At 47.3% G+C, this 20,341-nt stretch overlaps 1 protein-coding gene across 2 annotated transcripts in view; it reads left to right on the forward strand.

The window, feature by feature from the left end:
• The window catches only part of Spats2 (spermatogenesis associated serine rich 2), a 67,135-nt gene extending 55,264 nt beyond the window's left edge, over positions 1-11,871 (forward strand). Inside the window, exons 10-13 of one of the 2 annotated variants that reach the window (XM_075960597.1) lie at positions 3,676-3,785; positions 6,179-6,281; positions 8,548-8,756; positions 10,684-11,871. In XM_075960597.1, coding sequence (XP_075816712.1) covers positions 3,676-3,785; positions 6,179-6,281; positions 8,548-8,756; positions 10,684-10,995 — 734 coding nt within the window. In that variant the 3' untranslated portion in view covers positions 10,996-11,871. The remainder of the gene's footprint in view (positions 1-3,675; positions 3,786-6,178; positions 6,282-8,547; positions 8,757-10,683) is intronic. The other variant, XM_075960596.1, reaches the window with a different exon arrangement.
• The last annotated feature ends 8,470 nt before the right edge of the window (positions 11,872-20,341 follow it).

A 20,341-nucleotide genomic window follows, 5' to 3' on the forward strand; every position in this document is an offset into this window, starting at 1 on the left:
AGATAAACTAACATTAGTGAAAAGACACACTTACTTTAGAGGAGAAGGTACTTTTTGAAAATAAATCCTTTAAGGGTGGGAGCATGGGTTAGCAGTTAAGAACACTGGCTGCTCTTGTGGGGGACCTGAGCTCTATTCCCAGCACCCACATAGTAGCTAAAAACCGCCTGTAAGCTCCAGTTCCAAGTGATCTAATGCCCTCTTCTGACTTCCATGGGCACCAGGCATGCACAGGGTAAACAGACAGACCTTTTTAAGATTTATTTATCTACTTTATGTATGAGTGCTCTATCTGCATGTACACCTTTATTCAGAGGACATCAGACCGCACTATAGGTGGTCTTGAGCCTCCATGTGACTGCTGGGAACTCAGGACCTCTGGAAGAGCAGCAATGCTCTTAACTGTTGCGCCATCTTGCCAGCCTGAAGCAAAACATTCATGTGCATGTGTGCGTGCGTGCGTGCGTGTGTGCGTGCGTGCGTGCGTGCGTGCGTGCGTGTGTGTGTGTCTGTCTGTCTGTCTGTCTGTCTGAGGGAGCTAGGAAGATGGCTTAGTCAATAAAGTTCTTGCATTAGCATCCCCAGTACCCACCTTAAAAGCTGGGTGTGGTGGCACACACCTGTAACCCCAGCTCTGGAGAAGAAAAAATAGATTACCTGGAACTTATTGGCCAGCCAGTCTAGCCAGTTGATAAGGCTTAGATCCCAGCGAGAGACCCTGTCTCAGACAACAGAGCGGAGCATGACTGGAAAGATGAACCTGGGATAAAGGAAGTGCTCGCTACTCAAGCAGAAGGCCCTGAGTTCAAATTTTGGCACCCACAGGACAGCTGAGTGTGGTAGCCTGAGTCTGTGACCTCAGAGCTGGGTCCAGAGACAAGGATATCTCAAGGACTCACTGTCCTGGCCAGTCAGCCAAAACATGGGCTTCAGGCTAGCAAGAGACCCTTAAATTGAGGGAGATACCCAAGTTCTCCACGTGTGCTCACATATGTGAGTATGAATACACAAATCATCTATAGAAAATTTCAATAGAGAGGCGAAGGGAGTCCCATCACCCAGTTTAAACCAGTTATCAAATTAGAGGCTACAAAAATTTACCTAACTTCATCAGTTTTATGTCTTTATCTTTGTTCTCTCTGAAATTGCTGGTTCTCAGGGATATGATGTAATAATTGTGTTACCAGTACTGTCAAGAAAGCATGTTTTAGTTTATTAAATACTTTACTTATATTATTTCACAGTTCAGAATTTCTTTATACATACTCATATATATCCTTTATTCCAATACTTTGAAGTAGGTAGGTTTTCTTATTTTGTTTAATCTTCTTATTTAATAAGTGAAGAAACTTGTATGGGAAAAATATGACTTGTTCAGTATCATATTTGATTTTCTTTTTTTTTCCTCAAAATAATTTTTTATGATTTATTTTTATTTTCTGTGCACTGGTGTTTTGCCTGCATGTATGTCTGTGTGAGAGTATCAGATCTTGGAGTTACAGGCAGTTGTGAGCTGCTGTGTGGGTACTGGAAGTTGAACCTGAGTCATCTGGAAGAGCAGTCAGTGCTCTTAACTGATGAGCCACCCCTCCAGCCCCCTCAAAATAAAATTTTCTTGTTCTTTTTTTGTTTGAGACAGGTTCTCACTGTGTAGTCCTAGCTGGCCTGCATCTCTATATGTAAAGTAGACTGGCCTCAAACTCAGATACCCACCTGTATGTGGGGTGTGTGTGTGTGTGTACCATGACATGTGTGCAGGGAGGCCAGAGGAGGGCATCAGATCCTGGAACTAGAGTTACAGAGTTGTGAGCCATCGTGTGGGTGATGAGACTCAAACACTGAGCCATTTTTCAAACCCTAATTTGGTTTTCCAAGTCTTGTGATGTGTTGTAGAAGTCTTTATTGAGGGTTTGGAGAGGACCTGGGTTCAGTTCCCAACACTGACATGTATGGTGTCTGTCAGTCACCTGTAACTTCGGTTCCAAAGGGTCCCATGCCCCTTTTTGACTTCTTCAGGCATTGCATGCACTTGGTGTACAGGCATACATGCAGGCAACACACTCCCACATATGAAACTAAATAAAAAATTGAAATTATTACTAAATATATTTGTCTACCTTGAAATCTATAATTTTGCATTAAAATCCCAGTGTTGGAGGCTGAGAACTGAGGTTGATGTGAACGGCAGGTGGGTTTTATCTTGGGAGCTAAGTCAATAGATCTTTTGTAGCTCTTAAGAAAGTCAAGTGTTGGGCTGGAGAGCTGGCTCAGCACTTAGGAGCTCTTGATCTTGACAGAAACCAAGGCTCAATTCTCAGCATCCACATGATGCTCACAGCTGACTGTAACTCTAGGTCCAGGGGGAATATGATCTCCATAGGCACTAGGCACACATGTGGTCCACATACATACATGTGGGCAAACACTCATGCATACAAACAAATCCAGACTGAAAGAATGAATGAAAGTAAGTGTTGGACTTAGAAAAACAATGATCAGGGACTGGAGAGATGGCTCAGTGGTTAAGAGCACTGCTGCTCTTCCAGAGGACCTGGGTTCAATTCCCAACACCCATATGACAGCTCACAATTGTCTGTAATTCCAGTTCTAGGGAACCCAACGTGTTCACACATACATGCAGGCAAAACACCAGTGCACATAAAATAAAAATAAGTAAATTTATTTATTTGTTTATTTTTGGGGTTATTTTTTGAGACAATGTTTCTCAGTAGCTTTGGAACCTGTCCTGGCACTTGCTCTGTAGACCGGGCTGGCCTCGAACTCACAGAGATCCGCCTGCCCCTGCCTCCCGGGTGCTGTGATTAAAGGCGTGTTCCACCACCGCCTGGCAAAATGAGTAAATTTAAAAAGAAAGGAAAAAACCCAATGATATAACCTTGCAGGACAGAGTGGGGTGTGAGGGCTTATATGTAGAGTCTCAGTGCTTATAGACTTGTGGTGGAAGACTACCGTGCCATCTTGGTCTGCATAGTGGGTTCCAGACAAGCCTGGATGCTGTCCCAAAACAGAACAAGTGCTAGCGAGGAATAGCGATTCCCTGCCTTTTTTGTTTTGGTCTGTTATTTACCATAGCCCTAGGGACAGGTGCTTTTATAAAAAGAGCGTAAGGACTTGGATATCCATCATTAGTAGATGTGCTCAGTATTTGGGGTATATCTGTAGATTAGATGACCGGCTATGATAAAGAGAAGACTGTATTTTACAGATACCCCACGAGGGAGGGAGAGGTCTGTGCTGTCCATACATAGACAGCATTTGGAGTACACATAGGAAGCTGCTAGTGGCTCTGAGTAGGGACAGCAAAGTCAGAAGTAGAGAGACATTCTGTACCCGCTGGTTCTTCATGGAATTTGTGTCAAATGTTTTATATGTATATTTCTGTCTTAATTTATATGCTTCTTGAGAAAAAAAAATGAGGTAGGAAGAGGAGAGAGAAATGGCAAGTGATTTATAAGTCTTTGTTATTCATCAGTGTTTGTATTTTAACTGCCTTCAGAGACTCCTAAGCCAGAAACTAGACCTTTGGTATTTTCACTTTTGGGATGAGTGGGCAGCTAGGCCCTTGGCTGTCTTGGTGCACTCTCAAGGCGTGTGCTCCCATTCCGTATCTCATTTAACCTCAGCATGGACTTCATGCTTCTTTTTCTTCCACAGTGGAAATTTTGCTCAGCCGGCAGAAGAAAGCAGAAGTTCTGAAGAAGATGACGGATGTGGCTGTACGGATGTCAGAGGAGCAGCTGGTTGAACTCAGGGCTGATATCAAGGTGAACATCCTTCTCCTTTCTGCCTTGCACTGACTTGGACCAGCACAGCAAATCTCCAGAAGACATGGCTGTACAGAGGACACTAAACCATGAACTTCCCTTCCAAGCGTGGCCTCTTTCCAGACTTTCTTTTTCTTTACATGGTTCTGTCGTCTCTCCAGTTGTCTAGGCAGGAAATCTTGGCAAACTTCTTCACCCTCGAATTAATCTGTCAGGGAGCCCTGCCAGTCCTTGGACTTAGTGCTGAACCTCAGAGTGACCTTGATTTTCATCTCCATTTCTACCACAGCGGTCAAGCTGCTCAGCCGTAGGTTGGCCTTCTGCACTGGGCTCACTCAAGTCTTTCTGTTCTCCCCACCCCCATATCTGATTCTCATACTTGAGTAGCCTGCCTCAAATCTTCTGTAATCCTTAAACACAGATGGACCCGGGTTCAGTTCCCCACACTCCATGGCTGCTCACAGCTCTCTGTGACTCCAGCTCCAGGAGCTCCATTGCTCCTTCTGGCCTCCCTGGGCACCAGGCACACATGCAGTGCACATGCATATGTGCAAGCAAGTATTCGTTGCACATAAAGTAAAAATAAATTTTTAAAATTGTATTTCTGATACTAAATGTGTGACCCCGAGAGAGGTTGGGTTATTTGTAGATACCCATGGACACCGTGTTCTAAATCACTGTTTATGAACAGAAAGCTTTTCAAGCAAGGAGTGGGGGGTGACCTTTTCTATTCCTAAGCGTTCACCTCTGCTCTTATGAACACATGAACTTTATTGACTTATTTGAGAGGAATGCTTCCTGTGGAGGCACACAACAGCCTGGAGAAAGCACAGACATGGCTGTAAGGTGATCGAGAGCCTTCTGGGCACCATTTGAACCAGCGCTCGTACAAACCTGTTGAGTGTCTCTTATCCCTCACTCCTTCCCCTGAGAATTGCGCCGGGCGGTGGTGGCGCACGCCTTTAATCCCAGCACTTGGGAGGCAGGGGTAGGCGGATCTCTGTGAGTTCGAGACCAGCCTGGTCTACAGAGCTAGTTCCAGGACAGGCTCCGAAGCCACAGAGAAACCCTGTCTCGAAAAACCAAAAAAAAAAAAAAAAAAAAAAAACCCAAAAAATGTAAGTTTAAAATTCCTATTTCCTATTAACTAATAGCACATTACGGGATTGTGGAGAACATTTCCCTCACACTGATGCCAGTCAGTCTCATTCAGCTGTCTAGGAGAAACCAGAAATCCCTTCGTAATTAGATGAGAATTCTGGCTCCCATAGGCTTCATCTGTTCCTCTTCCTACGAGGCTGAAAGGTTTCTAGAAATATTTCTGCAGGCTGACTAAGGATCTGTTTCTTTCCGCATTTCTGATGTACTGGAGTGGGTGCTGTGCAATTTAAATGTCTTATTTCCAGATCATTGTACTTCTGTCATCTCTATTATGTCTTTGGCTCAACAAACCCTAAAATTTGTTTCAGAATTAATATCAGACAGATCCTCTGTATCTGAAAGCGCCATTACAGGAGGTCTATACACTTCCCTAAGCTGCAGTGTACTCAGAATTTTTAGGATGTCGTCTCAAGGGTAATTTTTCTCTCTCTTTCTCTTTTGGTGTTTCTGGATGCATTCCAAGAATTCGGATGCATTTGAAGTGGGAGTAGACTACCCCCAGTGAGGAGTTCAGTTACAAATTCTCTCAGAGCTCTTCACTTTTCTTTTTCCTCTACTCATCTGGTGTGTGTGGTGGGGGTGATCCTGGCCCCCTAGACATTGTTTGTTTAACAGATCCCCAGAACTGCTTCTTTCCTGACTGACTCCTCGCCCCACAGTTCCCATAGTATAGTCAGCCTTTGACCCAGGGGGCTGTTACTTCTCAGCTCAGTCCGCTTTTAAAAGGATTAAATCACTTGCAGCATAAATGTCTCGTTTGCAGAGTTGCCTTTCCACATGAATGACTTTCTATCTCAAGAAATTGCTTCTTTTTCAAAGACTCTGAAACCCTGTTTTAAAGGAGACGCAGTGCCTTTTCTGAAGGTGGATCCTACCAAAGGACAACAGCGTCTACTTAAGCAGAGTTGGAGCTTACGATTACATTGGAACTGTGTGAAGAATAGCTCAGGGGGAAGAAGATCCTTTGCCATCAATTCTTTTTTCTTCCTTACCTTGCCTTCGGGTTATGCCAGCGTTGTCGGCCTTTTCTAACATGTCATGGAGCTGTCAGGCTTAGCCGGGCCCTTGAAAATGAGTGACCGTCTGAGTACTCACTGTTGCAAATGTAATGGGCACAGCAAACTTTAAAGCAGTAAAACTGAGAAAATTGAAGATGATTCCGTTCACTTGTGTGTGCTTTAGGTTCTTTGTACAATGTTTCTTACCTGGAAGCTTTTCTCTCTTTTCTCCAGCACTTTGTCAGTGAGCGGAAGTACGATGAAGACCTGGGAAGGGTGGCCCGGTTCACCTGTGATGTGGAGACTCTGAAACAGAGTATCGATTCATTTGGACAAGGTGAGAGGACTCTAGAATGCTAAGGAGACTGTCCTCTGGTGGGCAGCTGTGCTGGCTGGCCTTCCACTGTACACCCCTCAAATCACCAGGATACATAGGAGTCCGGGGCTGCAGGTACTTTGAACTCTAGAGACTGGTATTTGACAGTCCTGACATATGGAATACGTTTTGTTCTTTGGAGCTCAGATTGGCCTTAAACTTCCACGGGCTGTAGATCTCTTCCCCAGTCTCCAGCAGTCTTCCCTCTGAGTCGAGAGCTGTGAGAGTGTGAAGAGCAGGGTCTCAGAACTCAGACCAGGTCGAATCCTTCTCCGGCATTGACGTCCTGAACATCATTTTACTCCTCAAACAGAGGCACATACTAGGCCTTTAAATAATAGCATAAAAATGGGAACAAGCTGGGGCTGGAAAGATAGCTCGGGGGGTTGAAAGGACCGCTGCCCTTCCAGAGGACCAGAGTTTAATTCCTAGAACGCACATAGGATGCCTCATAGCCATCCATATCTCTAGCCCCAGTAACCCTGGCTCTGTAGGCATTTGCACACATACAGACACATATACACAAACATAAATAATAAAATGAATCTCTCTGGGGCTGGGGAGATGACTCTAGTTAAGATTACTTGTTGCTCTTATAAAGGACCTGGGTTCGATTCCTGGTACCCACGGAATAATAGACAACTATCCTTAACTCCTGTTCCAAGGGATTCAGTGTCTTCCTTTGACCTTCATGGGCACTAGGCATGCATATGGTGCACATACATACATTCAAACTAAACACTGACACACAAAATAAAAACAGGGCCCCAAAATGAGAGTTTGTAGTAATAGATCAGGTGCCAGGCGGTGGTGGCCCATGCCTTTAATCCCAGCACTCGGGAGGCAGAGGTGTTGGCTGAGCTTTCTGTCCTGCCCGGTTCTTGCAGCCTTTTAGTCACAAAGAAAACCACACAGAGAGTCTACATTAGTTATAAACTAATTGACCCATTAGTTCAGACTTCTTACTAACTCTTTTTTTAAAATATTTATTTATTATGTATACAATAACCTGTCTACATGTATGCCTGCAGGCCAGAAGAGGGCACCAGACCTCATTACAGATGGTTGTGAGCCACCATGTGGTTGCCGGGAATTGAACTCAGGACCTTTGGAAGAGCAGGCAATGTTCTCAACCACTGAGCCATCTCTCCAGCCCCCAACTCTTATAACTTATATTAACCCATTATTCTAGTATATGTTAGCCACATGGCTTGCTTGGTACCTTTTTCAGTGGGGCAGGTCATATCTTCCTCCTTCAGTGTCTGGGCAGGACTGCCAAGAGAGAGCTTCCCTTTTCCCAGAATTCTCCTATTCTCATTGACCTGCCTCTACTCCCTGTCTGGTTGTCCTACCTATAGTTCCTGCCTGGCTACTGGCCAATCAGCATTTATTTAAAACATAATTGACAGAATATAGAAATTGTCCCACCCCACAGAGGCAGGTGGATCTCTGTGAATTTGAGGCCAGCCTGGTCTACAGAGTTCCAGGACTGGCTCCAAAGTTACATGGAGAAACCCTGTCTCATAAAGATCAGGCTTCTGAGCTTACGCCCCTTTTTCTTCTTGTCAGTACGGGATGGGGGCTGGGAGCACTTGCCTACTCTGTGTCAAGGACCGTGGGTCTGCTCTCCAGCTGTACAGAACAAAACAGTGACATGCTGGCCCCATCATAGCTCAGGCTTAGAACCAAGAAGACATCCGGGGATTGTTTCAAACTGTGATATCTAAGAACATTTGAATTGAAAATAATATTTTTCAGTTATATGGGTTATTGAATTTGGGGTCATTTTGTAGTAAGAAATGCAGTGAGATGTGTGTTTGTTGTAAAGACAAGATCTATTTATTTAACTTGCATAGGAAACAAAACATAGGCCTGTCCTGTTGTTCCCAGGCTGCTGGAAGTACAGCCAGGAGTTTAGGTAGAGGAGATGCCGAGAGGCATCAGTGGAGGCCGGTGTGGTTTTGTCTGAGGCTGTCCTCCTGTCTTGGAATCCTTCACAGGGCAGTAGGTTTGCTATTTTGTAGATTTTCCTATGACTGTCCCATGGACAGTCCGAACACGTGTTTATTGTTTCTCTCTGCCCGCCGCTCCATGGGCTCTAGGCTTGTGCAGCATGTGCTCTCATGCACTGCGCCAGCACGGCAGCCCTCAAATGTTCTTTCCCTTAAATTGCTCACCGTGAAATGCATCATATGACCACAGCATATTCCTCATGTTCCTGTTTCAGTGTCCCATCCAAAGAACAGCTATTCGACCAGATCTCGATGCAGCTCCGTGGTATCTGTGTCCTTGAACAGCCCGGGTGATGGGTCTCCTGCTTCCTCTTCCCCCTGTGCTCCCAGCCTTCCAGGTGCTAACAAGAGACACTGTGCCCCAGGAGAGACTTCAGCAGCCATGACAGACTCCAGTGATGGACCCGGCCAGGCTCATCGGGAGGTAATATAGCTTTCACACTGAGTGCCTCAGGGGAAATGACCCCCAGTTGTTGTGTTTCAGTGCTGATAGCTCATTGTGTTACCTTCCTCTCTGTTCCCATTCCATCTAGTCTCCATTAGTTCCGGGGAAATCATTTGAGACAGTATTCCACACCACCAGCCAGTTGAGACTTCCTGTTGCCCCAGCAGCTGACTTACATTTGTTGGCAGTCTGTTGTAGGTTATGTTGTCTGATAATTAGTCACGCTAGGATTTGTGCACCCATCTCAAGTGGGTAGACAAGTACTTCAAGTGTCAAGGTTCACCACCATGCAGCTGAAAGCCTCAGGACTCAGGAGCCCAGTAAGAGTAGATCAGGGCAAAACAAGTGAACCTCGTAGGGTAGGAGCAAACTCTAGAAAGTGGCAGAGTAACCCATGGTCTCGTTTCCTTGGTTTGAAGGTAAAAAAGCCAGTCCTAGGAGCTTCCTGGGCTGTGACGTGAAAGGCATGCTGACTTCCACAGCTCCTGGTTTGTCCACGGCTTGTAGGACCCAGCAAAGCGGACTTCCTCTGCTTACTTTTCTTATGCTGCGTGTATCTTAGTTAGGGTTTCCTCTGGCCACAGAATTAGTCCCAAACTCTTCACTTTAGCCTCAGGCAGCCTCTTTGGACAAGGGCAAAAAGCATCCACCTTCTTCACCAAAATATCATAAGACTGTCTCTAGGTAACGTACTAAATTCTTCCCCTCTGACACCTCTGGAGCCAGGCCCCACAGTCCAAACCCTCTGTGTTCCTATAAGAGTGGCCCATTGAGCAGCACTTAAAGCATTCAACTGCTTTTTTTTTTTGATTTTTTTTTTTTAAGACAAGGTTTCTCTGTGTAGCCCTGGCTGTCCTGGAACTTGCTCTGTAGACCAGGATGGCTCAAACTCACAGAAATCCACCTGCCTCTGCCTCCCAAGTGCTGGGATTAAAGGCGTGCGCCACCATTGCCTGACTTGACTGCTTTTCTAATCCACAGTCTCATGGTCCATATTCCTTCAAACAAAAGCATGGTCAGGCCTCTCACACAAATATCCTGGTCCCTGGTACCAACTTCTGTCTTAGAGTTTCTATTGCTGTGAAGAGACCATGGCAACTTTTTTTAGATTTATTTTATTTATTATGTATACAGTGTTCTGTCTGCATGTATCCCTGCAGGCCAGAAGAGGGCACCAGATCTCATTACAGATGGGTGTGAGCCACCATGTGGTTGCTGGGAATTGAACTCAGGAGCTGTGGAAGAGCAGCCATAACCTCTAAGCCATCTCTCCAGCCTCGCATGGCAGCTCTTATAAAGGAAAAACGTTTCATTGGGGTGGCTTGCTTACAGTTTCAGAGGTTCAGTTCATTATCATCATGGACGTGTAGACAGACGTGGTGCTGAAGGAGCTGCGAGTTCTACACCCCTCCACCCACAAGGCAACAGGAAGTGGTCTGAGGCACTGGGCCTTGCTTGAGCATATGAAACCTCAAAGCCCGCCTCCACAGTGACACACTTCCTCCAACAAGGCCACACCTACTCCATTGAAGTCACACCTCCTAATAGTGTCACTTCCTATAAGCTTAATGGGGACAGTTGCGTTCAAAATACTACACACGTGCTCGTGTCTTTACAGGAGGCGTGGGATCTATGTGTTCAGACACTTGTCTGATTCAGAGCTTGTGACTCTTCTGTGTTTATTTCCTTCCTGTGCATGTCTTAACGAGATGGGACTCCTCAGTAGGGAAGACCTAAGTACGAGAGGCAGGGAGATTCATGGAAGGTGTATTCCGAAGGAGTGAATAGGTTGGACTGGCTGGTAGGATTGAATCCCAATCATGATTGATTACGCTTTCAAAATAGTGGAACAAAGCAGGCATCATAATGACAGAGCACCGTGAACGTTGTGCTTTTTTATCTGTAGGTATTTCCAGGAAACCGGCGAGGAGGCCAAAGCTACAGACCACAAAGCCAGAAGACCACTGACCCCACAAGCCAAGGGCGGCATGACAGTGCGAGTCGCTACAGAAACAACTCGTGGTATTCATCTGGGTCCCGCTACCAGAATACTCCACCTCAGGCCTCAGGAAATGCTAGTGAATGGAGCCAGGCTTATTCTTCAGGGACCAATGGAGTTGGAGCCAGCATGACACCTAGCCTTCCCAAGCCTTCATTCAAAAAGGGGCTTCCACAGCGCAAACCGAGGACCTCTCAGGCTGAAGCTGTGAACTCTTGAGGGAAATTCCAGTTGGCTTCTCTCTTCTTCCCATTCAGTTCAATCTAGTAACTGGGCTTTAGGAAATGTATACTTAGATATAATAACAAAAAGAAATTTATGCATATCACATTGGGCCATACTAAATATTTTTTGCTTTCTCCTCTTGTTATTTTTTGAGAGAAAGCTGTTTTTCCTTGGCCTTTCCTAGTGATATGGACTGACCTGGTTGGTCATTTTCACCAGGAATGAGGACAGCTATGGTTGGTTTTCCCGAGGGTAAGGAGCCTTTCGCCCAGTGCGCCTGTCTTCCAGCTGCCCGCAGAGGCTGCCTTAGAGGAAGGGTGACGGCGCTAGCCTGTCACCTTTCCATTCGGAGCAGACGCCACAGGTCTGCCAGGTTCCCCCTCAGTGTCGGTTAAAGGGGGGCAGCAGTGAGGGACTTCATCCATAGCGAATCAGCCAGAAAAGGGAACTCAGCGTTATAGTGTGAAGAGGTGCGAACACTAGGAATCCTTTGGGAACCTGCCTCTCTTCGGAATGTGCCTGAGATCAGACGCTCACATCAGGGTTTCAGTCCCATGCTTGGCACTGACCTTAACCTTCAGTTTCTTCAAAATGCCCAAAGCCTTGTTTCCTCTTACCTCAGGCTGCAACCCAGTCTAAAGAAGTCTATGGGGAAGTAGCATTTTAAGTTTTTAAAAGGGAAAAAAAAAATGTTTTTTCTTTGTTTTAGTGTTTTGGAGATTTTTGTTGTTCTCGCCCTTCCCTGATCTGGTTAGGAACCCATCTCTAGTAAATAATTAGTGTTAATCTGAGGGTTACTCAGCACAATCGTTGCCGTCATCTTTATAGGTGAATAAATAAAAGCAACTGCATCAATGTTCCATGTTTCACAGCAGCAGGTGACTTCATTATCTCTTTCTCTTTGGGCCTCGCGGGTAGCAGTCACTCGGACAGCTTGTTCTGTGCTTCAGCGACGGTATCTGATTCCCAAGTCATTGGTTTGCTGTCGCCTGGTTTTAGAGGCAGGTTAAAATGTGCAGGCCAGGATGAGTAAATGCAGACTTAGCGGATGAGCTGCTCTTCCCTGTGCCTTGACAGGAGGAGTGAATGGAACTATATAACTGAGCTCCTGCGTGTAGCAGGTGGCGCCTCAGGCCTCCCCTGGCTCTCAGTGGAACTGAGCTGCCAAGAGTTCAGGGTGGCTACAAAGGGGGAGGAGGGGGGAGGGAGAAGAGAAGAGGAGGGGGAGAAGGAGCGGGGAGAAGAAAGGAGAGGGAAATACGAGAATGAGATTGACTTGTAGTCAGGAAAATAGCAGCCACAAGTACCATGGAAGTCATTTTTCCAAGGGACTGACCGCCATGTCCGCTGGGGCTCTGGAGAAAGCCTCCTTTGCTGATCAACTGCTTTATACTTTCCAGGAATCCAGAGACTAACATGACCCTGGAGGGCCAAGAGAGCTTCCCTCCCTAATTCTGTTTTATTTTTCATGAAAAGAGATCATATTATCTGTTTGGGCTTCTACCTTTTAGCCTCGTTGAAATTTTACCTTTTTGTTTTTGTTTTAAGATTTATTTAGGGCTGGAGAGATGGCTCAGTGGTTAAGAGCATTGCCTGCTCTTCCAAAGGTCCTGAGTTCAATTCCCAGCATCCACATGGTGGCTCACAACCATCTGTAAAGAGGTCTGGCGCCCTCTTCTGGTCTTCAGGCATACAGACAGAATATTGTATACATAATAAATAAATAAACAAAAAAAAAGATTTATTTATTGGGGCTGGAGAGATGGCTCAGTAGTTGGGAGAGCTGGCTATTCTCCTAGAGGACCCGAGTTCAATTCCCAGCACCCACGTGGCAGCTCACAACTGTCTGTAACTCCAGGATCGGATAACTTCACACAGACATACATGCACACCAATTAACATAAAATAAAAATAAATTTAAGAAAAGATTATTTATTATGTATACAGTGTTCTGCCTGCATTTACGCCTGCACACCTGAAGAGGGCACCAAATGGTTGTGAGCCACCATGTGGTTGCTGGGAGTTGAACCCAAGTTCTCTGGAAGAGCAGTCAGTGCTCTAAACTGCTGAGCTATCTCTCCAGCCCTTGTTTTTAAATTTAGAGGGGTTAAATCCAGGCCTCACATGTAGACAAGTGTCTGCCACTGAAATAGGTACCTTCAGCTCCCTTTGAAATCTTTCTTTTGAGACATTAAGTTGCCCTGGCAGGCCTTATGCTTGTGATATACTTGCCTGGGCCCCTGGAGCAGCTGAGGTTATAGATGTGTGCCACTATGCCTAGTAATAATTTTAGCTTTCAAAAAAAAAAAAGCAAACAAAAAACTGGGGGTCTGGAGAAAATGGCTCAGTGAGTGAAGTGGTTGTTCTGCAAGCGTGCAGACCTGAGTTCAGAGTCCCAGCTAGACACTGCAGCGCATGCCTGGGATCCCAGGGAACCCAGCCAGTCAGCAGGACCAGTTCAGTGATTGTCCCTGTCAAAAAAAAAAAAAAAAAGAGGACTGGAGCTCCACAATTAAGACCACTTGCTGTGTTTCAGGACCTGTGTTTGATTCCCAGCACCCATGTCAGGTGGTTCACAACCACTGTAACTCCAGTTCCAGAGAAACCAACATCTCCATCATCTTCTGGCTCAGACAGGCACTCACACACACAAACAAAAGTAATAAAACTAAAATCTTAAAAAGGGAAAATGAAGCCAGGCGGTGGTGGCACACGCCTTTAATCTCAGCACTCGGGGAGGCAGAGGCAGGCGGATCTCTTGAGTTCAAGGCCAGCCTGGTCTACAGAGCAAGTTCCAGGACAGGCAGAACTGTTTTGGAGAAACCCTGTTTTGGAAAATTGCGGGGGAGGGGGATCAGCAAGCACTCTTAACCTCTGAGTCATCTTTGCAATCCAGCCCCCACCCTATTGCTTTGAAAGAGGGACTCTCACTGGCCTGGAGCAGTTAGGCTAGGATTGCCACCCAGTGAGATTGCTTTCTTCCCCCCACCACCACCACCAGACAGGGTTTCTCGGGAGCCTGTCCTGGAGCTTGTAGATCAGGCTGGCCTCGAACTCATAGAGATCCGCCTGCCTCTGCCTCCTGAGTGCTGGGATTAAATTTGTGCGCCACCACTGCCTGGCCTGATTCTGATTTTCTTTTTTCTTTTTCTTTTTTTTCCCCCTCTGGTATTTCAGATATGAGCAACTACATCTGGATTTTTCACTTGAGTTCTGGGGATCAAACTCAGGTCCTTGTGGTTAGCTGTCTCCTAAGCCATTCTAGAATTTGGGAATAACTATTATTCTTCCTGTTATATAACTGGTAATAATATTATACATACTTTTACACAACTTGTTTTTTATTGTCTTTGCTTTTTAACTATTAACTTTGTGTTTTTAAGAAAAAGCATAAAAGCTTGGCACACTGATGTATCCTTTAATCCCACAACTGGGAGTCGAGGCATAGTTCAAGGCCATAGTGAGTTCCAGGATAGCGGGATCTACTTAGTGAGACCCAGTCTCAGAAAACCAAAGCCAGGGACAGAGGGGGTGGGAAGAAAAAAAGGAAAAAAGGCATTAAATCAGGCCTGATAGCATATTGCTGTAATGCTAGCACTTAGGCGTTAAAGGAAAGTCAAAAGTTCAAGGTTCTCAGCTACTTAGTAATTTCTGGGTCTAAGACCGTATAGCTTCCACCCCTCCCCCAAAAGACCATCGCATGATTAGCTGGGTGTTATAATGAGACCTGTCTCAGAAGCAACAAAATTTAAAATAAAAAAATTAAAGCATACAGGTGTTTAGGTTTTTTTTTTTTTGGAGGGGTAGATTTGTGTGTGCTCACGGGTACACCTTCATGTAGAGGCCAGAGGTCAGCCTTGGGTGTTCCTCAGTTTTTGACACAAGGTCTCTCAGTGTAACTGAACTCTGAGCTCACTATGTTAAACCCAGTGACTTTGAATTCACAGAACTCTGACTGCCTCTGCCTCCTGAGTGTTGGGAGTAAAGTGTGAGCCTCCACACAGCCTGTTCTAGTTCTTTCTCCATAGCTTACAGTTCAACACTGAGCAAGTGCTCACACGTTAGTGGTGAGGGCATGCACCTGGACCGCTGTCAGTAGTAGAGAGATCAGCTGGGCACGGAGCAGGAGGATTGCGAGTTTGATGTCACGGGCTAAGGAACAGTAAGTCATCTAGAGAAGTCTGTCAGCTGCGAGCTCCAGCAGTGGTTTCTAGTCATGTGTCCTTTGGGTGTATCCTCACAAGTGAGAACTGATCCTGTGGTAGCTCCTGTTCATTGTAGCGATGCTTATCAATAGAAAACAAGCAACCTACACAAACCTGAAAACTCGCCGCATTGGCTAGCCTCGTACCATGGGATTCATACGGTGAGCAGGGTGTTAAGGTGGCTCACAAATGCTGGTGTGGAGTCTCCAGGCTTGCGCTCTTAGGACATCCCTGCTCTAGCAGAGATCTGTAGAGTTTAACTAGAAACCTCAGAATGCCTCCATGGATGGGACCAGCAATGCAGAATTTCTGAATTATTTAGACTTTTCTTTAAACAATACAAATACGTGCAGGGCTGGCGCTGTAGCTCTGTCAGTGAAGTGCTTGCTTGAGTTTAACCCCCTATGCCAGGTGTGGTAGAGTTGAGGCAGACACATAAGCAGACCCCTGGGGCTCACTGGCCAACCAGCCAAACCTTGGCAAGTTCCAGGCCAGTGAGAGACCACGTGTATGTCCACATTGTTTCCAAAACAACAACACACAAAACCATAGCTCCAGGCTCCTTAGTAGCTGAGAAATTGATTGGTCCAGGGGCTGGAGTTGAGGTTCAGTGTGAGAGAGGATGGGAGGCAGCGAAGACGCAGATGCAGTGCAGAGCAGGTGATGGATGGATGAAGGCCGTGACATCACTGTGCGTAAGTAGGGTGAGGAAATATTGCTAGAAGCACTGGGTCCCACCTGGGCTGGAACTAGACCTGCAGGTGAGGACACAGTCTTATAAATATGGAAGGGAATAGGGCAAACCATTTAGAGATTAGACACGGCCTAGAGTATCCAAGATGCGTGACCATCGACGTGCTGGCTGACCTGCGTATCCCTGGAAGAAGCAGAGTAGTGATTGTGGAAACTCGCCTGGCCTATCCAACGTGAGGGCTTGATCTGTCTGGTGTGCAGAGGCAGCCTCGGGAGCAGTGTGACTGTGTGGCAGCAAGCCTGAAAGGAAGGGGTATCCAAAACAGGGCCTGTTGGGAGACCACTGTTCCGCAGCCGTTTAGCCAGTAAGTGCAAGGAGCTAATGATGCCGGTAGCTGTACAATACCAAGGTTCTGGCTGAAGCCACTTGGTACGTTCTGACGACAAAGGAAATGGCTTCACCTTTTCCCCAACCAGCAAAACCCTGCCTGGCATCCAGTAGGGTCAAGTAGAGAGACCCTGGACTTGGTTCCCTGTTTCCTAGCTTGGTAGATGACCTCGAAGACACCATGGCAAAGCATCTCTAAATCTGTTGCGGTATGAACACGGTTGTGAGTACTTTAGTTGAGATCAGAACAGCGCCTGGTCTCAGCTGGCCTGTGATGAGCAGAAGGCCCACTTACCCATCCTCAGCATCTGTCTCCGCTGCCCTACTAACAGTCCCATCTCTTCAGACGCCCTTAATCAAAAGGAGGAAATCAGAACTATCACTGTCCATTGTGAGGGCTCTGCCCTGCTTCCCAGGACAGCATCCCCTGGCCCAGCTTCAGGGCTGTGTGGATGGGTCAGGCCAGAAGCAGAGCTGAGCCCAGGGGACAGTCACCACAGCCTGCAGAAGTGACTCGGGTCAGAACTTGCCAAGGAATGATGTTTCCATACTTCTATAAGGGTGACGAGGAAATTTTATGATAATGAGGAAAGCCTATCCGAAGATGTTTCTGGATGGGGGAACTCGCCCACCATCATCAGCCCACCGACTCTGCCCACCCGCCCCTTTGCTGCTGTCAAAACAGCAGAAACAAATGCCACCCACTCCCGACTCCTCAAGCAAACTTCAGGTCTCTTCTATGTCTCTACAGCTTAACCCGACTTAGACTTTCTCTCTAACCAGATTTTAAACAGACTGATGCTTCCAGAACATAGAGTTTGGGAAAATGGGGTTCTCCTTCCTGGGAAGCTGCAGTCAAGGCTGTCTTCCTGGGGCACTCAAGGTTATCAGCACACTACCCATCAAAATGGTCACGCCCCTCCCTTCCCATAGGCTGTTCACTGAAAGACGCTGGTGAGCACGGCACAGGAGCCCACCGCTGCCAGCCTGCCGGACTGCGATTCTGATCTGGCTCCTTTACATAGAAGTCTATGGTCTGTATTAGGTTTCTCTAATCATGGGTGGACCTTCTAGGATCCCTTGTTGACAATGCTGTACTCCAGCTAGATCCTCCATTTAAGCGAAGGAATGCTCGCTCTAAAAGTAACTGAAGGTCTCAGGGACTTCCAGTACTGCTTGGATAAGGATCCTTCCACCCGGCCTTAGCCTGAGTTCATGTCCACATGTAAAGGATCTGTACAACTAGACTTCCTTTTTTTGAGACAGGGTCTAATATAGCCCAGGTTGGCCTCAATTCTCTAGGTATGGGAGGGTGACCTTGAACTTTTGGTCCTCCTGCCTCCACAAGTGCTGGGATTATAGGCATGAGCCACCATATCTAGTATATGAGGTACTGGGGATGAAATCCAGGCTTCATGTGTGCAAGGCAAAGTACAACTTAGTTACCTCCCCTGCCCTTACAATATTCTTTATAAGTATCATGTTACAAGGACATCCCCCACACTGCGACGACTCTCTCTCTCTCTCTCTCTCTCTCTCTCTCTCTCTCTCTCTCTCTCTCACACACACACACACACACACACACACACACACACACCCTCGCTTGCACATCCCACCCCAGGTCCTGCTGGTTCATGGCAAAACTAGAGTTTTATCCCAGATCTTCCCACTGTGCTCCCTCAGGATCCAGAGTAAAGCTTGGACGCATTAGCTGGGAACCAGGAGCCATCAGGTCTGGGACCTCCTAAAAGGAGCAGGAAGATAGGAGGGAGTCCTGGGCCCCATTCCTCGACAGCCACCTGTTCCCACCCCTGCACACAGCGTCTGACTCCACCTTCGCCCTGAGATTGGGAGGAGGGCTTTCTCCATCTTTTGTGTCTTGAGCAGCTTTTTCCTTGCTCTGTTCTTCCTTGCTCTCTCTCCTTGTTCCTTTTTGTAGATAATACTCCCACAGGCCTCCCACGGCTGCTCCAAAATGCAGCCTCCTGAGTTTCTTCTTGTTGACAAAGGTTTTGAGCTGTCTCTGAGTAGGGCTCCCCCTCAGCCTAGCCCCTCCCCAAACCTTCAGAGCAGGGAGCAGGGCCCGGAATGAGTCCGGGGTTGGGGACCAAAGGGGGAAAGCTCAGGGAGAAAACAGTACTGCTCCTGATGCTCTTCCATCTTCAGCACCGCAACCTCCTCGCTGGCTCCTGGCCACAGGTGCCTGTGCCTTCATGTGTGATGGTGGAAGGAGAGGATAGGGATTAATCACCCAGAGCTGGAAAGCCTAAACAAACACATGCCAGACCCGAGCAGATCTGAGAGCTGGTAGAGATGGAAGGAAGAGCCCCTGCCCCGTCCAAGTACATCCTTCAAACAGAAAGCCCAGGCTACAGGGCACGACCTGCCCCCTTAAGTGTACACAGACATGTTGAGGGCGGGGTTGATGGGATGAAAGGCACTTGGACTGCAGTTTCGTTCTGGGACAAGAGTAGTCATCAGGGCGGCGGTGGTGCACACCCTTGATCCCAACACTCCCTCAGGAGACAGAGGCAGGAAGATCTCTGTGAGTTCGAGGACAACCTGGTCTACAGAGTGAGGACAGCCAGGACTATTACACAGAGAAACCCTATCTCAAAAAACCTTTTTAAAAAAAGTGATCATAGATCATAATAACAACATCCAGTACATATGTCCTGGAAATAGGACCAGGCTTACCCCAGGCAGCGAGTTAACGCAGGCAATGCGTCTTAGACAAGGTCTGCAGCCTCGTTGTTTTAATGTTCTCATCTGCACACTGGCAGCTGCAAATAGGAACCACTTCTAAGTATTAGAATTAACAGGGGAATCCAAATAACCAATTTAGCACAGTGTTTGCCTCAGTAAATGCGACCCTCAGTAATTCCCCCCATCTCCCTGCTCATTCTAATCCAATGCCTCTGGCTTCGCTGATGGCCCCAAGCCAACCCACGGCAGTCCAGGTTGGCGAGCCTGAGAGTCTGGACACCTTTTGACAGCACCGGAATGACTTGGACCAGAAGGACCTGAGGACCCCTGATGATCAGTGCTATAAGTATAGACAGCCTCAGCTATTCTGAGGACAGGATCTAGGTTTGGGGTGGGGAGAGATTGTCAGGGGTGGGACCCTGGCCTTGTCCCTCTTCTTCCCTTCTCTCCTTCCCTTCTTTCCTCTCTCTTCTCCTTTTGTGAAGTGACTACCCTGGCTGTGCTCAGGGTTCCTCTGAGACTCGAAATCAAACAATAAACATTTGTATGAAGCAGTATCACGCGTTGTCCTGGGTCTTTTATTCATGCCCCCTTATTTCTTCCTCAGAACCCCCAGAGGTAGTTACTGCCCTTTCCATTTCACAGGGAAGAGAACTGAACCACAGAAATGTTAACAAAGCCTGCCTTTAAAAGTTCTCGTAGATAGCAAGAGGCAGAGCCATACATAAAGCCGGCTAGCCTGTTTCCCCAGATGGGGTGCTTCTAACCACAGCTAAAAAATGTCCCTCTAAAAATGGTTAGCGGAATGCTGCTAGCCCTTGGCTATTCTTCAGACATGGACCCATCAGGAGTGGGGGGACATAATCTGCGGACTTTTCTAAGGCTCGCCCCCGCTCCTGTGAGCTGGATTCCAGGGTGTAGCGGACTGGGGGAGGGGACCGTTTCCTCCCTTTCTTCCCAAAGCGCCCGCTCATTTAAATACAGGTGTCTTGTGCTTAGCCTTTGCTAGCTGCTGACGGGTCGTTGGAGCAGGGTATACTCCTCTTTCCAACGCTGGTGACAGTGGGTGTGTCTCCTCCATCGGAGCAATGCTGAGCTCCGGCTTCACCCATTGGAGAGCAAATTGCAGTTTTGGCCCCGGTGGCTCCTCTGGGCGCGGGCGGCAGCCTCACTCACTGGCAAATCGTAGGAGGGAGGAGGAGCGGCGCTGGCAGGAGAGGCCGCGGGGACGGTCGCGGCGCGCGGGGACAGGAGACGGCCGTCCGCCCCTGCTCTCCGCCCCCTCGCTGAATGTGCGGACTCCCGGGAGAACCGAGTTCTGGGATTGAAGGGGGGGGGCGCAAGGCGA

The sequence above is a fragment of the Microtus pennsylvanicus genome, chromosome 2 (assembly GCF_037038515.1).
Source record: "Microtus pennsylvanicus isolate mMicPen1 chromosome 2, mMicPen1.hap1, whole genome shotgun sequence".
Lineage (NCBI taxonomy): Eukaryota > Metazoa > Chordata > Mammalia > Rodentia > Cricetidae > Microtus > Microtus pennsylvanicus.